Raw genomic sequence first — 17721 nt, 5'->3', positions numbered from 1 at the left:
TTACAGTACGTGCACATTTAGTGGACACCTTCATGTAGTGGCCTTGAGACACTACACAACACTAAACAACCTAAGCCTAATTCATACTCCGTAGTACGACAGTGTCTGCCTCATTCTTAGCTTGAAAATCAGTTATTGTCGGATTGTCAGTTAAGTGACACGGTCATATGACTGAGTATGAATTTCGGGTTTAGGTGAGTCGTACACGTATAGTGGCATGCTTTGCTAGATGCATGATGTGGCATTGATGTGTTTCTGAAGTTGTAAGCTGCTTTGTGTTTGGGCCTCATTGGGTTTTGTTTTTCCTCACCGTAGGGACCCTCAGGTGACAAAGGGCCTCGAGGAGACAGAGTGAGTTGAAAGAAAACCTTACTACCTTTGAGTTAAACAAATCCGAAACACCATGCTGACCATTATGAGCTGTTGGTGTGGCCAGATTGGCCACTAGAGCTTCTAATGTGGTCTGCTCTGTATTGTGTACTTGACGTGGCGTCGTGTGACGTCATGTGACCTGTCAACGCCGTAAAGGCCACACCCCTTTGTTTACATGCTCAGTGTCAATGGCAGTTGTTTCAAAGAAAGTTGTATTTTATTCAAACTGTATTACCAATTATCATTCCTTCAATTATTAATTCCTTTACAACATCTTCACCTAATTCACTTCTTTGACACAAATTTGTGCATCTTTTTGCCCACTTTTGTTGAATTAAGATAGCATACAGCATTGGTAATACGATAATCTCCAACAGTGAGATAGTATGATTTACAACGGATACCTCATAATTTACAGTATGCCCGCTTTCAATCTCACATAGTTTAACGTCTCACCGTGGTACAGTAGCATCATCATAAGCCTTCAGTAACTGTTTACTGACAACGTTGCCTATGTTTTGCAGGGGCCTCAGGGACCTAACGGAAGAAATGGAAAAGACGGACTCGATGGACCCCCCGGCCCCCCTGGACCCCCTGGACTCGGAGGAGTAGGTTTCTTTGTCTTCACTTCACACAAAACACGCAGCAGCTTCTCCCTGCCTCTGGGTCTGTCCCAGCAGCTTCTCTCTGCCTCTGGGTCTGTCCCAGCAGCTTCTCCCTGCCTCTGGGTCTGTCCAAGCAGCTTCTCTCTGCCTCTGGGTCTGTCCCAGCAGCTTCTCTCTGCATCTGGGTCTGTCCCAGCAGCTTCTCTCTGCCTCTGGGTCTGTCCCAGCAGCTTCTCTCTGCCTCTGGGTCTGTCCCAGCAGCTTCTCTCTGCCTCTGGGTCTGTCCCAGCAGCTTCTCCCTGCCTCTGGGTCTGTCCCAGCAGCTTCTCTCTGCCTCTGGGTCTGTCCCAGCAGCTTCTCTCTGCCTCTGGGTCTGTCCCAGCAGCTTCTCTCTGCCTCTGGGTCTGTCCCAGCAGCTTCTCTCTGCCTCTGGGTCTGTCCCAGACTTCTCTCTGCCTCTGGGTCTGTCCCAGCAGCTTCTCTCTGCCTCTGGGTCTGTCCCAGACTTCTCTCTGCCTCTGGGTCTGTCCCAGCAGCTTCTCTCTGCCTCTGGGTCTGTCCCAGCAGCTTCTCTCTGCCTCTGGGTCTGTCCCAGACTTCTCTCTGCCTCTGGGTCTGTCCCAGCAGCTTCTCTCTGCCTCTGGGTCTGTCCCAGACTTCTCTCTGCCTCTGGGTCTGTCCCAGACTTCTCTCTGCCTCTGGGTCTGTCCCAGACTTCTCTCTGCCTCTGGGTCTGTCCCAGACTTCTCTCTGCCTCTGGGTCTGTCCCAGATGCATTGTTGTCTAGTTGATACAGTATATGGCATCTGCTCCTCCTTCCCCTGTGTTATACAAATCCAGCCGAGCACTGATCATGTGAATAATCTATATTTGAACGATGCACTGTATCGGTATTTATTGGGCCCATCTATGGCTCAGACCAGGATGCTGGCCAGGCTGTGAGTATAACATGATCACAGTAGCATGTGGATCATATATAAGTTATACGTTTGCCCATAAAGCACATTCCAAACACTTTGTATTTCAGTAGCTCTTTGCCCCGCCCACTATGTCATGAAAGTCTTAACCTGATGACCTTTGACCCCTCCTCACCCCCCCTTATGACCTCCGTAGAACAGGATTAAGGTCATTAGGGTGAGGGTTCACATACAATGATTGCATACTGTAGTTACTAGATTCATATAATTTCAATCTATTTGCCCATCATTTTGTATCCAGCTAAATGCATGAACACAAACTGGCAAGGTTGGAAAAAAGGCCATTTTATAGCAGATTATTGCAGACATTAATAATTAGCTAAACGTGGAAGTTATATCAACTGTTAAGCTATATGCCTATATAGAGTCATCACAGATATGTGGATGAAGGGTTAAGACATTTTAACATAATCGGGGGCGCTACTTAAATATCCATTCATAACTGGAAATGACCAATTAATAATCTACAAGTAAACACGTGTTTTCTAAGCAACAGTAGTTGGGTATTATAGTACAACATCTAGTAATTACTGTGTATTTTACTTATGTATTTTTTGTTTTGTCCCAACAGAACTTTGCTGCTCAGTACGATGGTTCCAAAGCACCTGAAAGCCCAGGACCAATGGTGAGGATCACACACACACACACACACACACACACACACACACACACACACACACACACACACACACACACAGCAGTATTACTCTTCCATCAAATACCGGTGTATACTGCAAAATCCTTAGTGTTAGTTTCACTCCCGAGAGTTTAGAAATCACACCCGTGTGAACTGTGAAGTGAGGGGCGCTCTTATTATACATCATCTCATGAACGACTGAATGTATGTGATCGGTTCGCCGATTTGCTCGTCTACATACGACGTGTAAATGTTCCCTTCATTGTCAATGGCATTTAATGTTTGTGTTGCCACATATTTACGTCATATTTGACGGACATTAATCTTGACCTAATTTCTCCTTTCATCGTCAATGGCAAATATCGAGACGGACAAAAGCTGTATGTAGGAGGGGGGTAAAAATCACACCCGTGTGAAGTGAGGGGCGCTCTTATCATCGATCGTACATCATCTCATTCCGGCCAATCACAATTTGCGCCTCACCTTCGCCATCAATGTTTGTGTCGCGCAATGTTTGTGTTTACACAAACACTCAACATTGTCCATTCATTGTAAATGGCATTTAACATTATGTTATAATTTAGCTATTGAAAAATAGCAGATCTACAAGCTCATAGCGTGCCACCGAGTGGCGCGCTATGAGCTTGTTGGTCTGCTATTTTTGAATATATATTCTTTCAAAGTGAATGTTTTTAACTCGGGTCTAAATGGGTTAATGTTTAGGACAAAGTTTATGCACACCCACCAAAGCTGGACATAGGAGATGTACCTATAGGGCTTTGATGTGTATATGCCTACAGATGAGCTTTCTAACGAAGGAGTCCAGACTCACAGGTAGAAATTGTCTATAAAGCTGTCACCCCCCCAGTTTTATTATGACGTATAGGCTATCTTTCCCTTCAGGGGTGGTTATTTGTTTATGGAAACATATACAACAAAAAAACAGTCACATAACGTCACAGTTCTGAAAGGTTTCAGGTTATGGAAGGTTCTGGTTTACCTTTCCTAGTCGACAAAGAGCCTCATGATCGCACATGTACACACTATGATACTGATTTATGCCACCTGTCACTCCTGATATTGTGAATATGATTTAGGATATATTCAACGTTTGTTTGATTGATTGATTGATTGATTGATTGATTGATTGATTGATTGATTGATTTATTGATTGGTTGCTTAACTTGCTTGATTGGTTGCTTGATCGAATAACCGGTTGGTTTATTAATTATATTAACAATTTCTCTGCTGCAACAAGATTATGTACTGTATATTTGGCAATAAACACCTTGAACCTTGAAATGTTGTGTTTCTCCATAGGGACTGATGGGATCTAGAGGCCCCTCCGGACCTCCTGGAGCCCCTGTAAGTACACACACACACACACACACACACACACACACACACACACACACACACACACACACACACACACACACACACACACACACACACACACACACACACACACACACACACACACACACACACACACGCACATGCACACACAAACACACACAAACAAACAAACACAAATCCATGTCCCATTCTGTTTTCTATGTCGTGACTGATCGACTGTATGTGTCTCTTGCTCCTAAACAGGGACCTCAGGGACACACAGGACATGCTGGAGAGCCCGGAGAGCCTGGACAGTCTGTAAGATCATCCTCCTATATGTCGTTATAACCATTTCTGCTTTACCTTGGAACTGATACGGATGTTAGCTTCGCATGTTAGTTTAGGATGGCGAAGCATTGAGGGGATTGTACTGTACATGTACATTCCTCAATGCATTTTGATTTGTAATCTGTGAGAGAGAATTCAAGCAATTTGTTTTTCCTCCCCCAAAAGGGCCCCGTTGGTGCTCGTGGACCCCCAGGACCATCTGGCAAGGCTGGTGAGGATGTAAGTATCCTTGTTGTTCTGTCACCGTTTCATCATGTCCCACACTTTGTCCCCTCAGTTCTTCAGTTCAAAGTCTTTAGCCGTTTTTCAGACAAACCTTTCCTCTGTTACAGTATATACCTTCTGAGACAGTTGGTGGTTTTTTATACTAGTCTACACTAATGTCACACTGTTAAAATGGTGTCTCTTGGCAATTACAGGGCAACAACGGCAGACCTGGCAAACCCGGTGATAGAGGTACCCCCGGCTCTCAGGTGAGTGATAAGTCACTGAAGGACCCCAAACATTGTGCTTATCAAAACGCAAACCTGACAAAAAGACAAATCAGCCACTTAACCTGACGTCACAAAACAGCATAGCATTTGGTTTGATATGCATCTCTTGGATAGACAGATTGATGCCTAGTACCAACACAGGGTTTGTCCTATAGTACTAGTCGTGTCAAACATCTCTTTGTGATCCGATCCTCTGCAGGGCGCTCGTGGATTCCCCGGAACCCCAGGACTTCCCGGAATGAAGGGACACAGAGTGAGTGTTGCGTTGACCTCTCTGCCCTGAGTGACCTCAGGACACCTGCTCTGTACTGTACTCCTTAGCACAGATAACATTGTCTAAAATGGAGGAGGAGAGTCATCTGTTCTATACTGTATATACAGTATATCATTATTGTTTTGCTGTGGACAACACCGCCTGGACAAGCTAAAGAACTGTGGACTATGCACTTCCAGTACCAAACTTCCTGTGCTCTTCCTACTTCCTGTTTCCTGATGGCGGTTAAGGACCCAGCTCCGTGACTCCACATTGCATTTTAATTATCATTCCTATCATAGCCTTTGGATTTAATATATGGGAATAATAATTTGGCATTTTACATAAACGTAATTGATTCTCACCCTCTAAATTGACTGAAAGGACAATTGTCATAATTTGTTTCCCCTCGCTTAATTAATAGTTATTATACATAATAATTTGGCACTTTTCCATATTTGTGTTGGAAAAATTAAGCCCTTGGACATGAATGTGTCCAGTGGATTATTTCAGAAAACCTTTTATTGGAAACAGCGCCAGATTATCAACAGATTATCTGACATTTGAGGACACCTTCTTTCCACCAGGACTGGCAGTAATGTGCCTCCCACGAGACCAATGGTTTTTCCTATTTATTGTGATAGTTATAATGACAATTATAAAATGGCAAGCATTTTCTTTTTATACAGAAAGAAAGTGCTTAGTGATATGGAGAGAAAAATAGACACTATAAAAGCATTGGTGGACATTAAGGAAATCAAAAAGAAAACAAAACGCAATGAATGGGAACTCAAGATCAACCCACCTTGAGAGCATGGATTATCCAATTGGGAGTTGTAGTCCAAAGAGCCTGTTTCCCCACCATGCTTGTAGGCTGTGTTTTTAGTTTAGCTACAGCATTCTCAAACGACTCAAATGTGTGTTCCAGGGTTACACTGGTCTGGATGGACGCAAGGGGGAGCCTGGCGCAGCTGGAGTCAAGGTAAGATATCAAAGATACTCTATCCTCATATCCAAGTCATCCAATTAGTTAAAAACTGTGAAAAGGTTTCATGAAACATGATACATTCATTCTGGAGAGAAATTATAGATCAGTGCATGTTCAGATCGGAAATATCGATGATGATAACATTCATGTGGATGTTGACGACATAATTAGCCATAAGCAACTCAATCTATGACACCTGGTCGTCACCCTAACTCACTCTGTCCTGCATCTCCTGTAGGGTGAGACCGGTGCCCATGGTGCTTCTGGAACTCCTGGACTTGCTGTAAGTATTATTAGTAACAGCTATATATCTGTACATATATATCTTTGTCGCAGCTTTCATTAGACACTAGTTGATCATTCCTACCACCAGACACTTGATGTACAACGCTACATTTCATTAGCTGATCGTTCCTTCCTTTGTTTACCACCAGACACTTCATGTTTTCTTCCATATGTTCTCTCCTCTAGGGCCCTCGCGGTCTTAACGGCGAGAGAGGTCGTGCTGGCCCTGCTGGCCCCGCTGGTGCTCGTGGCGCTGATGGCAACGTTGGACCCGCTGGACCTGCTGTGAGTACCACGTCCCTTAAGCCTGACACTCCACCTCTATCTTTAACGTAGAGATAAGATAAAGCATCCGTTTCTCGTTCACTGATTCCACCAAGGAAGTAGTCCTCATTGGTGGATGTTCATGAGGCCTAGGTCTGTGTTTTACCTTTGAAGATTGCTAATTGTATCCATAGTCCCAAAACTGTAGCCCCAGGTGTTTTCAGGTTTTGTTTTTTTTCTCACCAAAAATCTAAACAAACGGCGAATATTACAACTACAACCAGGTCAGAATATACAGTGCGGAATCGCCTTCATCGCGTCTGAGTAAATGGTCACGCCTCCCTCCCACTAGTAGTAGGGGATAAAGTACAGTTTTAGACCGCGACGGAGGGGGTGCCGTCTCAAGCGAACTTGGGCCACGACTCCCATGAGAGACACCACCTAGCATGCTAAAGCACGTGCTAAAATGAGAGTGGCTAAGATAAGAATTATAACCATTGACCCTCATGTGAACTATGACAGCCACGATCTAGACCTCTTAACGACATTGACCTTCTTTCTCCCAGGGTCCTCTTGGTGCTGCTGGCCCCCCAGGTTTCCCTGGATCCCCCGGCCCCAAGGTAAGTGTGATGTCACTTCTGGTGGCCTTTCCTTCCTTTTGGGAATGGTGTTAATATTAAGTTTGAGATCACAAAAGCAGACCGCTTACACTGCCATATACAGTATATGTCCTAAACGAATGACATAATATTCATAATTTAGAAAAATCATACATCAACATCATACATCACATTCCGTGCTCAGCCAATCAGCTGAGCACATTCCGTGCACAAACGGACAGACACACATACACACTAAGATGTGCATAGGAGGGGCTCAAAAAAAGGAATTGTCAACATGATTTTATGCTCATTCACTTAGAAATGGTCGATCATTTGCAGTGGTGCCAACGTTGCCAAGCCTACCACTGAGAATACTAATACACACATGGTCAAAAGATACAAAAATAATAATATTTGAAATGTTAACATTGACAAAAGACATATTATGTCTTGATGATTTATTGAGGTCAATAGTTAATTCCAAATCAAGACATGTTACTTAAATTGTCTGTATTGTTCCGTTTTGCTCATTGTATACAGTAGTATCCCCAAGGGAATAGCTACAGTAACTAGCTAGATAGCTAGACTGTCACTGTCAATTGACAGAGTTGGACCACATTCATGCTTCATGCAGACTATTATATTATGGTATAGACATAATCTGTGGCAATATGGCACAATCACAGCCTGCGCGATGGCCTCGAGTCCACTCACAGAGACCATGACGCACTGGCAAGGCCGCACAGACCCCAAGAAGCATACACCAGGCTTAAGGCAGAGGCATGAGAAAACATACGTTTACAAAAGTGGAACAACACAATCAAAACAAAATGTATGTACAATTGAAAGTCATAATCTCCAATAAATCAATGTCTATGTACCGAGATCACTCGATGCAGCTATAGTGCAGGAATACACACAATGATTAGTCTTTAGTCTTTGCAGTTTTCAGTTGATGATGAGTGTCATCTACATTGTTACAGTTATATCACAGAGGGATTATATTCATATATCAGCACATTACAGGGTTGTATATCCAGTGCTGCCTTTGTTGCAGTGCAGTGCAGTGTTAGCCAGCCCAGCAGGCTAATATTGACGATGGTAACCGTGTGTGACCGTGGATGTTTCTGCTCCGTGACAGGGAGAGATTGGCGGTGCTGGATCTTCCGGCCCATCCGGCCCTCAGGGATCTAGAGGAGAGCCTGGAAACAATGGCGCCGTTGGACCCGTCGGTCCCACTGTAAGTGTAACAGCCGATGTGGCTCATGAGCATGGCATTATTCTGACAGTACTGTATGCACGCTGGCCCCGGTAAGGCTGGGAGATGTTGAAAGAAATATCACTGTCTTTATCCATATTATGATGATATTTCAGACGATGTTTATTTTCACACATAAACGATGATATGATGACAAAACCGGTAGAGGCACTCTGCTCGAATGAGATCAGAAAATTATATTCATGTTACTGTAACATTTAAGATCAGGAAAAGACAACATTCAAGCTATAATATCATCATGTTATGATATGCTGTATTATGTCGATCGATATCTAGTCTCATATCACTTTAGTTATATTATATCAATATGTTGCCCAGCTCCTGGCCCTGAGTTGATTCCAACTTATTGTATTTCAGTCAGGACAGACTTACGAATGGGTCAAATATATTCATTGAATATAAAATGAGCAATATATTTATTTTGTTTACGCGATTAATTGGATCCCTACCAATAGGGACTCCGAATCCAAAGAGTATATAAACGTTGACCCAAAATGGCAGGTGGTAGCTGGGGTGGTGGAACAAGACAGCAGCACAGACAGCAGAAGGCAGCAGCCAGGAGCAAAATAGCAACGCAACTTCCCCATTTATATAGGGTGCTCTGTTATGAAGTGATTGTGATTGGTGATTGGTTGAGAATTGAAGCATGGTGGTGAGATCTACCAATGGTGGGCCAGCAGCAGGAGTTACTTCCCTGACAGAACTTGCATGTACCATGAGTGAAACTCGTGTGTTTTGTTTTAGTCAATCAGTTGGAATCCAGTCGGTTCTTTTTTCTATGGATCAGATTGTCAGGTGACAAAAGAGGGGAACATTATACATACTATACTGTCCCATGTAATATCATCTGATGTAGATTATATACAGATTGAGATATTCAGTTCAGTTCAGTTCTATTTCCGGAATGTTGGACATACAGTATATGCATAAGTATAAGATATTAATACCGTTTCATAATAGTTTATGTTATTTCTATATGTAGCTTGGTTGAATAGGATTTAGGATTAGGATAGGATTTAGCCCATGTTGGTAATAGTCATACTGTAATAATCAGTGTACAGACTGCACAAATGGCAGAGAAATACACTTTTCCAAGACAATAATATGATATAAATGTATAACGACGAATTTTTTGAAAGTGGTTTAATGTTGTTTGTTTTGTCACACTCTGTTATGTTCCCATTGCGCCTCCTGCAGGGCAACCCTGGAGCCAACGGTCTGAACGGAGCCAAGGGATCCGCTGTAAGTATACAGTTCACCGGGGGTCAAAGGTCATTTAGTAAACCAGATTCATGGACCTCAGCAAATAAAGTGCCCCTACCAAACGCACGTGCAAATAACACACACACGCACACACACACACACACACACACACACACACACACACACACACACACACACACACACACACACTCTTGCCACACATCTCAATGGGCAAGGCTCTTATATAGATTGAAAGCCGTTTTGGCTGGAAACCGAGAATCAGGAAGTAAACAATCAGATGTTTAACAGCGATTGTCATTTAATCCACCCAAAACTATACCTTTTGTAGAGAAAGGAGCCAATTAACACTGTAACATTGAACACCCTGACATGTGAGGACATTTTCAAGTTCAAGTTGATGTCTAATTGCACTTCTTGTCTTCTATAGGGTACCCCCGGAGTTGCTGGAGCCCCCGGCTTCCCCGGAGGCCGAGGAGGACCTGGACCCCAGGGACCTCAGGGATCCGCTGGACCAAGAGGCCTTGCTGTGAGTACACACGTTAACCCATTCTGACCTGAGATCAGATTCTAAAAATGTCTTCTACATCCTGACAGTTTTCCATTCTGACCTGAGATCAGATTCTAAAAAATGTCTTCTACGTCAGTCGCTCTTCGATTTTTCAAAAATAGCAGACCTACAAGCTCGTAGCACGCCACTCTGTGGCGCGCTATGAGCTTGTAGATCTGCTATTTTTCAATAGCTAAAGCACGACATGATGCTAACACCAAAATGGGTTAATGACACTATACTCTGTCCTATAGCTCCTCCATCCGCACTCAAACTGAACGCAGACGTCAGTCTGTCATTGTCTCTTATTCCCCCGCTCGAAGGAATTAGGATTGGCACGTATAGCCTATAGGATCTAGACTGTCATATATTTATTTTATCGGTTCTGACATTTTGTGTATCTATATGACGGTTTTGGTAACGGAACCATAGAGTCCCGTAATGGCCGCAATCTTTAGCAGCGTTTATCTCCAAAATTGAGGCGCAGATGAGGTGATATGAGGTGAGGCACGATGTTAGGAGTTCAATAGAAATTGAACGTGAGGCTCCGGCTAGCAGATTAGCGTCTTTCATGATAGTTTCATGCTAGATCGACCTACGGAAACAGCATCGTCAATTTGTAGTTTTTGCCTGGAAAGGGTAAAAGGAGTGGCTTCAAATGTGGAATAATTCAGAACGCAAAGAGCCTGTATGGTAACATCCATGGCTTTGGGTATAAAAGCACAAGGAAAGATGTACGAGGCTTACACACAGAACTGAAACACTATTTGGGGAAAGTCCTCAAGACTGTCATAGATATACACGGATCCAAGGCTACTGTATATAAGGAGGCATCACTGGGGATCTCTGGGAAAGGAAACCTATCCCACCAGGAAGACTTTCCAAGCTGTTGTACAGCAGTGGTTCTCAAAGTCCCCACTATCCCACTCCCCAGCTAAATGATACATATAGTTGGGAACCAAATGGACCCTTATGGGCGTGTAACTCAGAGAGAGTACAAATGGAATCAAATGAACCCGTTAGGATCCATCTGGTTCCATGTGTACACTCGATTAACATTGATTTTACAATATACATTGGGGTCCCAGTCAGAGATAGAAAGGCCATTGCATGCATGGGATTCCACAGGCTAATGCATGTCAAACTGGGGGGGTCCTTGTAATGAAAATAGTTGAAGATCACTGCTAGAGCCATACAAATCTTCTCTTATGGGGGTCCCTGGCATATCTTTTCAAATGGGGGTCTCCGGACTGATAAGTGTCAATGTGGGGGTGCTTGACATGAAAAGGTTTGAGAATCACTCACATGACATGTGATCACCCTGCCCTTCAAGCTGACCCCTACATCAAGCGTCAGCTTGTTGTCGAACGGACGTCACTTAATATGACGCTTCGGAGGAATCCACCTCCCACTCCTCCGAACAAACATTTCGTCGTTTCCTCTCTCCTTGCCTGCATGGTTTCCTCCCCTGTGCATCCTCGTGGGAGGGACTTAAGTTGGCACACGGAAAGGATGCAAGTGAGGGGAAATGAGGTTCTTTTATATAAAGGACCTGAGGCACACCCATAGACACACACTCACGTGCGCACACTTGCATTTGTAGATCAGATTATTATGTTCTAGCGAAGCAGTGTCACATGAGGAGGTCAGCTGGGAATCAGAAGTCTCCTCTCAGTGTCATGTGGAAGACACTGACCACCCCTACGTGATCCCTGGGCACTGCCCAGTAAACCTTATGCTGCGTTCACACGGGCAAATTGCAAAACATACAAAGATGCTACGTACACAGTGTATTTGTAGCAGCTGTGTATCTTTGTCTCTGAATTTGAAACCAGCTCGACGTTTTGTAGCTTTGTTTGTAGCTTTTCCAGCCAGCCACAAACGTCGGATGCATCTTTGCATCTTCATGTTCCATTGATCACTGGAAAATTAGCAAAAAAATATTATTTTTCTGTTGTTGTTGTTGTGGCCATAGGTATATATAAGAAAGGCTAGATGGCTTACCCGCGCTCTGGCCAATGGAGAGCGACGTTGCTACGTGACGGTCATCTTACTTCGGGGTAGCATAACATTGTGTCTAATTGTCTATGGGGCATGTACTTTTTAAATAACCATAACTTGCTCAATTTTCAACCGGTTTTCAAACGGTTTGGTTTGTTATAAACGTCAGAGACGTCCGCATAGTTGCTTTTATACAACGTTCATATAAAAGCGTACTGAATCATAGCCACGTTGATAGCGTTTGTAATAAACCAACCCCGTTTGTAAATCCGTCAAGATTTGAGCGAGTTATGACTGTTTTAGTTTGAGCTGCCATAGAACATACTGTATACTGTAGCCCCTCAGCAAGATGGCCGCCGGGTGAACTACGTCAGAGACTCCGCCTTGAGGCATCTAGCCTTTATATATGTCTATGGTCGTGGCTCTGTCACTTCCTGTTTACGCTCAACGTCGGTTGACCGGTTTGAGACCGTCTACATTTCTTAAAGCCGCAGCACCCTGTATGCGTTTTATTTTTTCATTTTCTTCGACACTAACAGGGGTTCATACATACACTATCATCAGAATTCAGTAAAGAAAACGGGTTGTGCGGAACTCTCCTTTAAGCAGTTAAGAAAATGTCCCCCTGTTGTTGTTTTTTTTTTAACAAATCGAACCCTGTCCCTGACTATACATTGCACTTTATTGATCCTGCAGGAGGGTTTCAGTTGTAAATGTCCTAAATGACACAGAAGGATCTGATCATTAAGACCACTCACTCACTATGCACATTACAGCGCACAGCGCGTCGCTAATGTGTCCAACATATCGTAATGGCCGTACAACAGCAGTGTGCAATGTATTCAGGATAGAAAAATATTTTAATAACGTAGTAGAAACAGTATATACAGCAATAGTAGAAACAGTACCTAAGGATATCAATAAGCTAAATGAAAATATAATAATAAATAACAATTGAATGGTGGTATTGCTTGTACACGGAGAAGCTTCAGCAGCACACAACAAACAGAACCGCATGCACTCCGACGGCCGGTTCTGCGTCTCCATCTCCTCACTCTTTTAATCCATTCACCTCTCATCGACGGTTCTGACGCCTTTTCATTTCTTTATCCAATTCAGGGAGATCCCGGTGCAGCTGGTGTCAAGGGAGATGGTGGTGTCAAGGGAGAGCCCGTAAGTTTGAACCTGGTTCCAAAACATAATTCATGTATTAATTTTTGTTACAATACAACGTAAACCAAAAATGTTTTTTTTCATATGAATAAAAAAACACCTTTCTATTGTCTTGCTCAGGGACACTCCGGACCTCAGGGAACCCCCGGACCTCAGGGTGAGGAGGGTAAGCGAGGACCCACTGGTGAGCTCGGTGCCACCGGCCCTGCTGGACTCCGTGGAGCTAGAGTGAGTAAAATTTTTGACATAGTAACATTTTTGTCATATTTTCACTTTATTAGTATTTCCAATTTTCATCTCAGAGGAATATATTTTACTCTTACTCCACTACAATTATTCAGTTACTAGTTACTTTGTATTGTGTTGTACAATAATATATATTCATTTCACACTTCAGCCCTATACAGTATATACAGCACATATCATATTTGACAATAGCCCATCTACAAGATGCGACGCATTGTGCACTTTTGCACTTTTATACATTTGAAAACTTCTGAAACGGGACATTCTGCATCTACCTTTGGTACTTTAAGTACATTTTGATAAATATCTACTAATGTGTGTGTGTGTGTGTGTGCGCATGTGTGTGTGTGCGCATGTGTGTGTGTGTGTGTGTGTGTGTGTGTGTGTGTGTGTGTGTGTGTGTGTGTGTGTGTGTGTGTGTGTGTGTGTGTGTGTGTGTGTGTGTGTGTGTGTGTGTGTGTGTGTGTGTGTGTGTGTGTGTGTGTGTGTGTGTGTGTGTCTCTCTCCCCCACAGGGTGCTGGCGGAAGCCGTGGTATGCCCGGACCCGAGGGAAGATCAGGCCCCATTGTGAGTAAACATAAACTAAGAGAATACGTGTGCCTCCAATAGGTTAAACATCTTAATCTAAAATACCTAAATGGCCATATACTGTTAAGTAGTCACTGTAGACACTGTAATCATCATGAGGGTGAACACATCTGGTAAAAGTTCAAAGCTGTTTTAACATACACCTGTTGATACCTGCTCTCTCTCTCTCTCTCTCTCTCCTTTAGGGTATGCCCGGACCCCGTGGTGCCTCTGGTGCCGGTGGTGCTCGTGGACCCCCCGGAGATGCCGGTCGTGCTGGTGAGCCCGGTCTGACTGGCCCCAGAGTGAGTTATTGTTTTGTATTGTTTTTGTTTCATTTTGTTTTGGCATGTTTTCCGTTTTCTCTGTCAATGTAGTGAGTCATTAAGAACTTGAACCCTAGCATAGCATCCCTATTCTGGGGCCAAGATTTGGCACAAATAGCAGATGTACAAGCTCACAGCACGTTGCAACTCGACACGTTGTGATCTTGTACATCAGCTATTTTCTGCAAAGCTAATTTGTCTAGAGTGAAAACAGGTGTGTTAACAGGTGTGTTAATATTAATTGCGTTGACCGGCCACCTTAAGTGACTTGATGCAAAGATTTGTGGAAAGAAGTGCTGGCACAGATGGTACATGGGGACACACGTTGTCCTTCGTTGGAGCGGTGTGCACCGCTCAGAAGTGACATCATCACAGTATTTTCAAGAAGATGAATCACTGATGAATATTTTATCTTTACAGGGTCTCCCAGGCAGCGCTGGAAGCGGTGGACCCCCAGGCAAGGAGGGACCTTTGGTGAGTAGTACACCCTAGTTCAGAGGTGGGCAACTTTGACAATGGAGAGGGCCACTATAGTTCCACACTCACTCCAAAGGGCCACTATATTTCCACACTCACTCCAGAGGGCCACTATAGTTCCACACTCACTCCAGAGGGCCACTATAGTTCCACACTCACTCCAGAGGGCCACTATAGTTCTACACTCACTCCAGAGGGCCACTATATTTCCACACTCACTCCAGAGGGCCACTATATTTCCACACTCACTCCAGAGGGCCACTATATTTCCACACTCACTCCAGAGGGCCACTATAGTTCTACACTCACTCCAGAGGGCCACTATATTTCCACACTCACTCCAGAGGGCCACTATATTTCCACACTCACTCCAGAGGGCCACTATATTTCCACACTCACTCCAAAGGGCCACTATAGTTCCACACTCACTCCAAAGGGCCACTATAGTTCCACACTCACTCCAAAGGGCCACTATAGTTCCACACTCACTCCAGAGGGGCACTATATTTCCACACTCACTCCAAAGGGCCACTATAGTTCCACACTCACTCCAAAGGGCCACTATAGTTCCACACTCACTCCAGAGGGCCACTATAGTTCCACACTCACTCCAAAGGGCCACTATAGTTCCACACTCACTCCAAAGGGCCACTATAGTTCCACACTCACTCCAGAGGGCCACTATATTTCCACACTCACTCCAAAGGGCCACTATAGTTCCACACTCACTCCAAAGGGCCACTATAGTTCCACACTCACTCCAGAGGGCCACTATAGTTCCACACTCACTCCAGAGGGCCACTATATTTCCACACTCACTCCAGAGGGCCACTATATTTTCACACTCACTCCAAAGGGCCACTATAGTTCCACACTCACTCCAGAGGGCCACTATATTTCCACACTCACTCCAGAAGGGCCACTATATTTCCACACTCACTCCAGAGGGCCACTATAGTTCCACACTCACTCCAGAGGGCCACTATATTTCCACACTCACTCCAGAGGGCCACTATATTTCCACACTCACTCCAGAGGGCCACTATAGTTCTACACTCACTCCAGAGGGCCACTATATTTCCACACTCACTCCAGAGGGCCACTATATTTCCACACTCACTCCAGAGGGCCACTATATTTCCACACTCACTCCAAAGGGCCACTATAGTTCCACACTCACTCCAAAGGGCCACTATAGTTCCACACTCACTCCAAAGGGCCACTATAGTTCCACACTCACTCCAGAGGGCCACTATATTTCCACACTCACTCCAAAGGGCCACTATAGTTCCACACTCACTCCAAAGGGCCACTATAGTTCCACACTCACTCCAGAGGGCCACTATAGTTCCACACTCACTCCAAAGGGCCACTATAGTTCCACACTCACTCCAAAGGGCCACTATAGTTCCACACTCACTCCAGAGGGCCACTATATTTCCACACTCACTCCAAAGGGCCACTATAGTTCCACACTCACTCCAAAGGGCCACTATAGTTCCACACTCACTCCAGAGGGCCACTATAGTTCCACACTCACTCCAGAGGGCCACTATATTTCCACACTCACTCCAGAGGGCCACTATATTTTCACACTCACTCCAAAGGGCCACTATAGTTCCACACTCACTCCAGAGGGCCACTATATTTCCACACTCACTCCAGAAGGGCCACTATATTTCCACACTCACTCCAGAGGGCCACTATAGTTCCACACTCACTCCAGAGGGCCACTATATTTCCACACTCAATCCAGAGGGCCACTATATTTCCACACTCACTCCAGAGGGCCACTATATTTCCACACTCACTCCAGAGGGCCACTATAGTTCCACACTCACTCCAGGGGGCCACTATAGTTCCACACTCACTCCAGAGGGCCACTATAGTTCCACACTCACTCCAGGGGGGCACTATAGTTCTACACTCACTCCAGAGGGCCACTATAGTTCCACACTCACTCCAGAGGGCCACTATAGTTCCACACTCACTCCAGGGGGCCACATTGCATATTTCTGTCATAGCAAAAATAACCGATCTACAAGTTCAAAACGCGTAGCCGTGCAGGCCGCCGCATTAAGTGAAGGTGGGGGGACCGCATGTGGCCCCCGGGCCGCCAGTTTCCCATGTAGTTGCCCTAGTTAATTCATCTCTACTTCATCAGTATGGATTACAGCTACATGCGATTGATTGATTGATTGATTGATTGATTTATTGATGTATTGATTGATGTATTGATTGATTGAATAAGTATTCAGTTTGTAGAATGGGTACAGTTCAAAAGAAAGTACAGGTCAATACAGAAGCTGCTACTGTATGAGGATATAACCAGCAAACACTCGGAACATTTAAAGACGTACAAATATATACTTCTATGGGGCGAAAAAAGGAAATCATATACAGTTAAAGAAAGTTAATAAAGGGGGAAAACACACACACTACATCATAGTAGATATACATGCACCACTCCTCAATGGGATGTAATGATGGAACTTCTCTCTTCTCCCCCAATCAGGGTCCTGCTGGACAAGATGGTCGCTCTGGACCTCCCGGCCCAACTGGACCTAGAGGCCAGCCCGGAAACATTGGATTCCCCGGACCTAAGGGACCTTCTGTAAGTGGATCCAGGACAGATATTACACAACACCATGACGTTGGAGAGTATAGCAGACAAACAGCATGTTCTTGCTGTTAATCTCTCTTCTCTTTCGTTCTCT

General features: G+C 44.4%; 1 protein-coding gene across 2 annotated transcripts in view; it reads left to right on the top strand.

Moving 5' to 3' along the window:
* Positions 1 to 315: 315 nt before the first annotated feature.
* The window catches only part of col1a2 (collagen, type I, alpha 2), a 32688-nt gene continuing 15282 nt past the window's right edge, over positions 316 to 17721 (top strand). For both annotated transcript variants that reach the window (XM_083787117.1, XM_083787118.1), the window contains exons 1-21: positions 316 to 351; positions 897 to 980; positions 2526 to 2579; positions 3912 to 3956; positions 4194 to 4247; positions 4443 to 4496; positions 4697 to 4750; positions 4971 to 5024; positions 5953 to 6006; positions 6251 to 6295; positions 6484 to 6582; positions 7128 to 7181; positions 8305 to 8403; positions 9640 to 9684; positions 10094 to 10192; positions 13334 to 13387; positions 13508 to 13615; positions 14148 to 14201; positions 14408 to 14506; positions 14948 to 15001; positions 17520 to 17618. In XM_083787117.1, coding sequence (XP_083643243.1) covers positions 2577 to 2579; positions 3912 to 3956; positions 4194 to 4247; positions 4443 to 4496; positions 4697 to 4750; positions 4971 to 5024; positions 5953 to 6006; positions 6251 to 6295; positions 6484 to 6582; positions 7128 to 7181; positions 8305 to 8403; positions 9640 to 9684; positions 10094 to 10192; positions 13334 to 13387; positions 13508 to 13615; positions 14148 to 14201; positions 14408 to 14506; positions 14948 to 15001; positions 17520 to 17618 — 1227 coding nt within the window. In that variant the 5' untranslated portion in view covers positions 316 to 351; positions 897 to 980; positions 2526 to 2576. The remainder of the gene's footprint in view (positions 352 to 896; positions 981 to 2525; positions 2580 to 3911; positions 3957 to 4193; positions 4248 to 4442; positions 4497 to 4696; positions 4751 to 4970; positions 5025 to 5952; positions 6007 to 6250; positions 6296 to 6483; positions 6583 to 7127; positions 7182 to 8304; positions 8404 to 9639; positions 9685 to 10093; positions 10193 to 13333; positions 13388 to 13507; positions 13616 to 14147; positions 14202 to 14407; positions 14507 to 14947; positions 15002 to 17519; positions 17619 to 17721) is intronic.

Source organism: Protomyctophum parallelum (assembly GCF_964188405.1).
Source record: "Protomyctophum parallelum genome assembly, chromosome: 1".
Lineage (NCBI taxonomy): Eukaryota > Metazoa > Chordata > Actinopteri > Myctophiformes > Myctophidae > Protomyctophum > Protomyctophum parallelum.
Note: the sequence above shows the minus strand (reverse complement) of the source record. Positions and strands in the feature narration are given on the sequence as shown.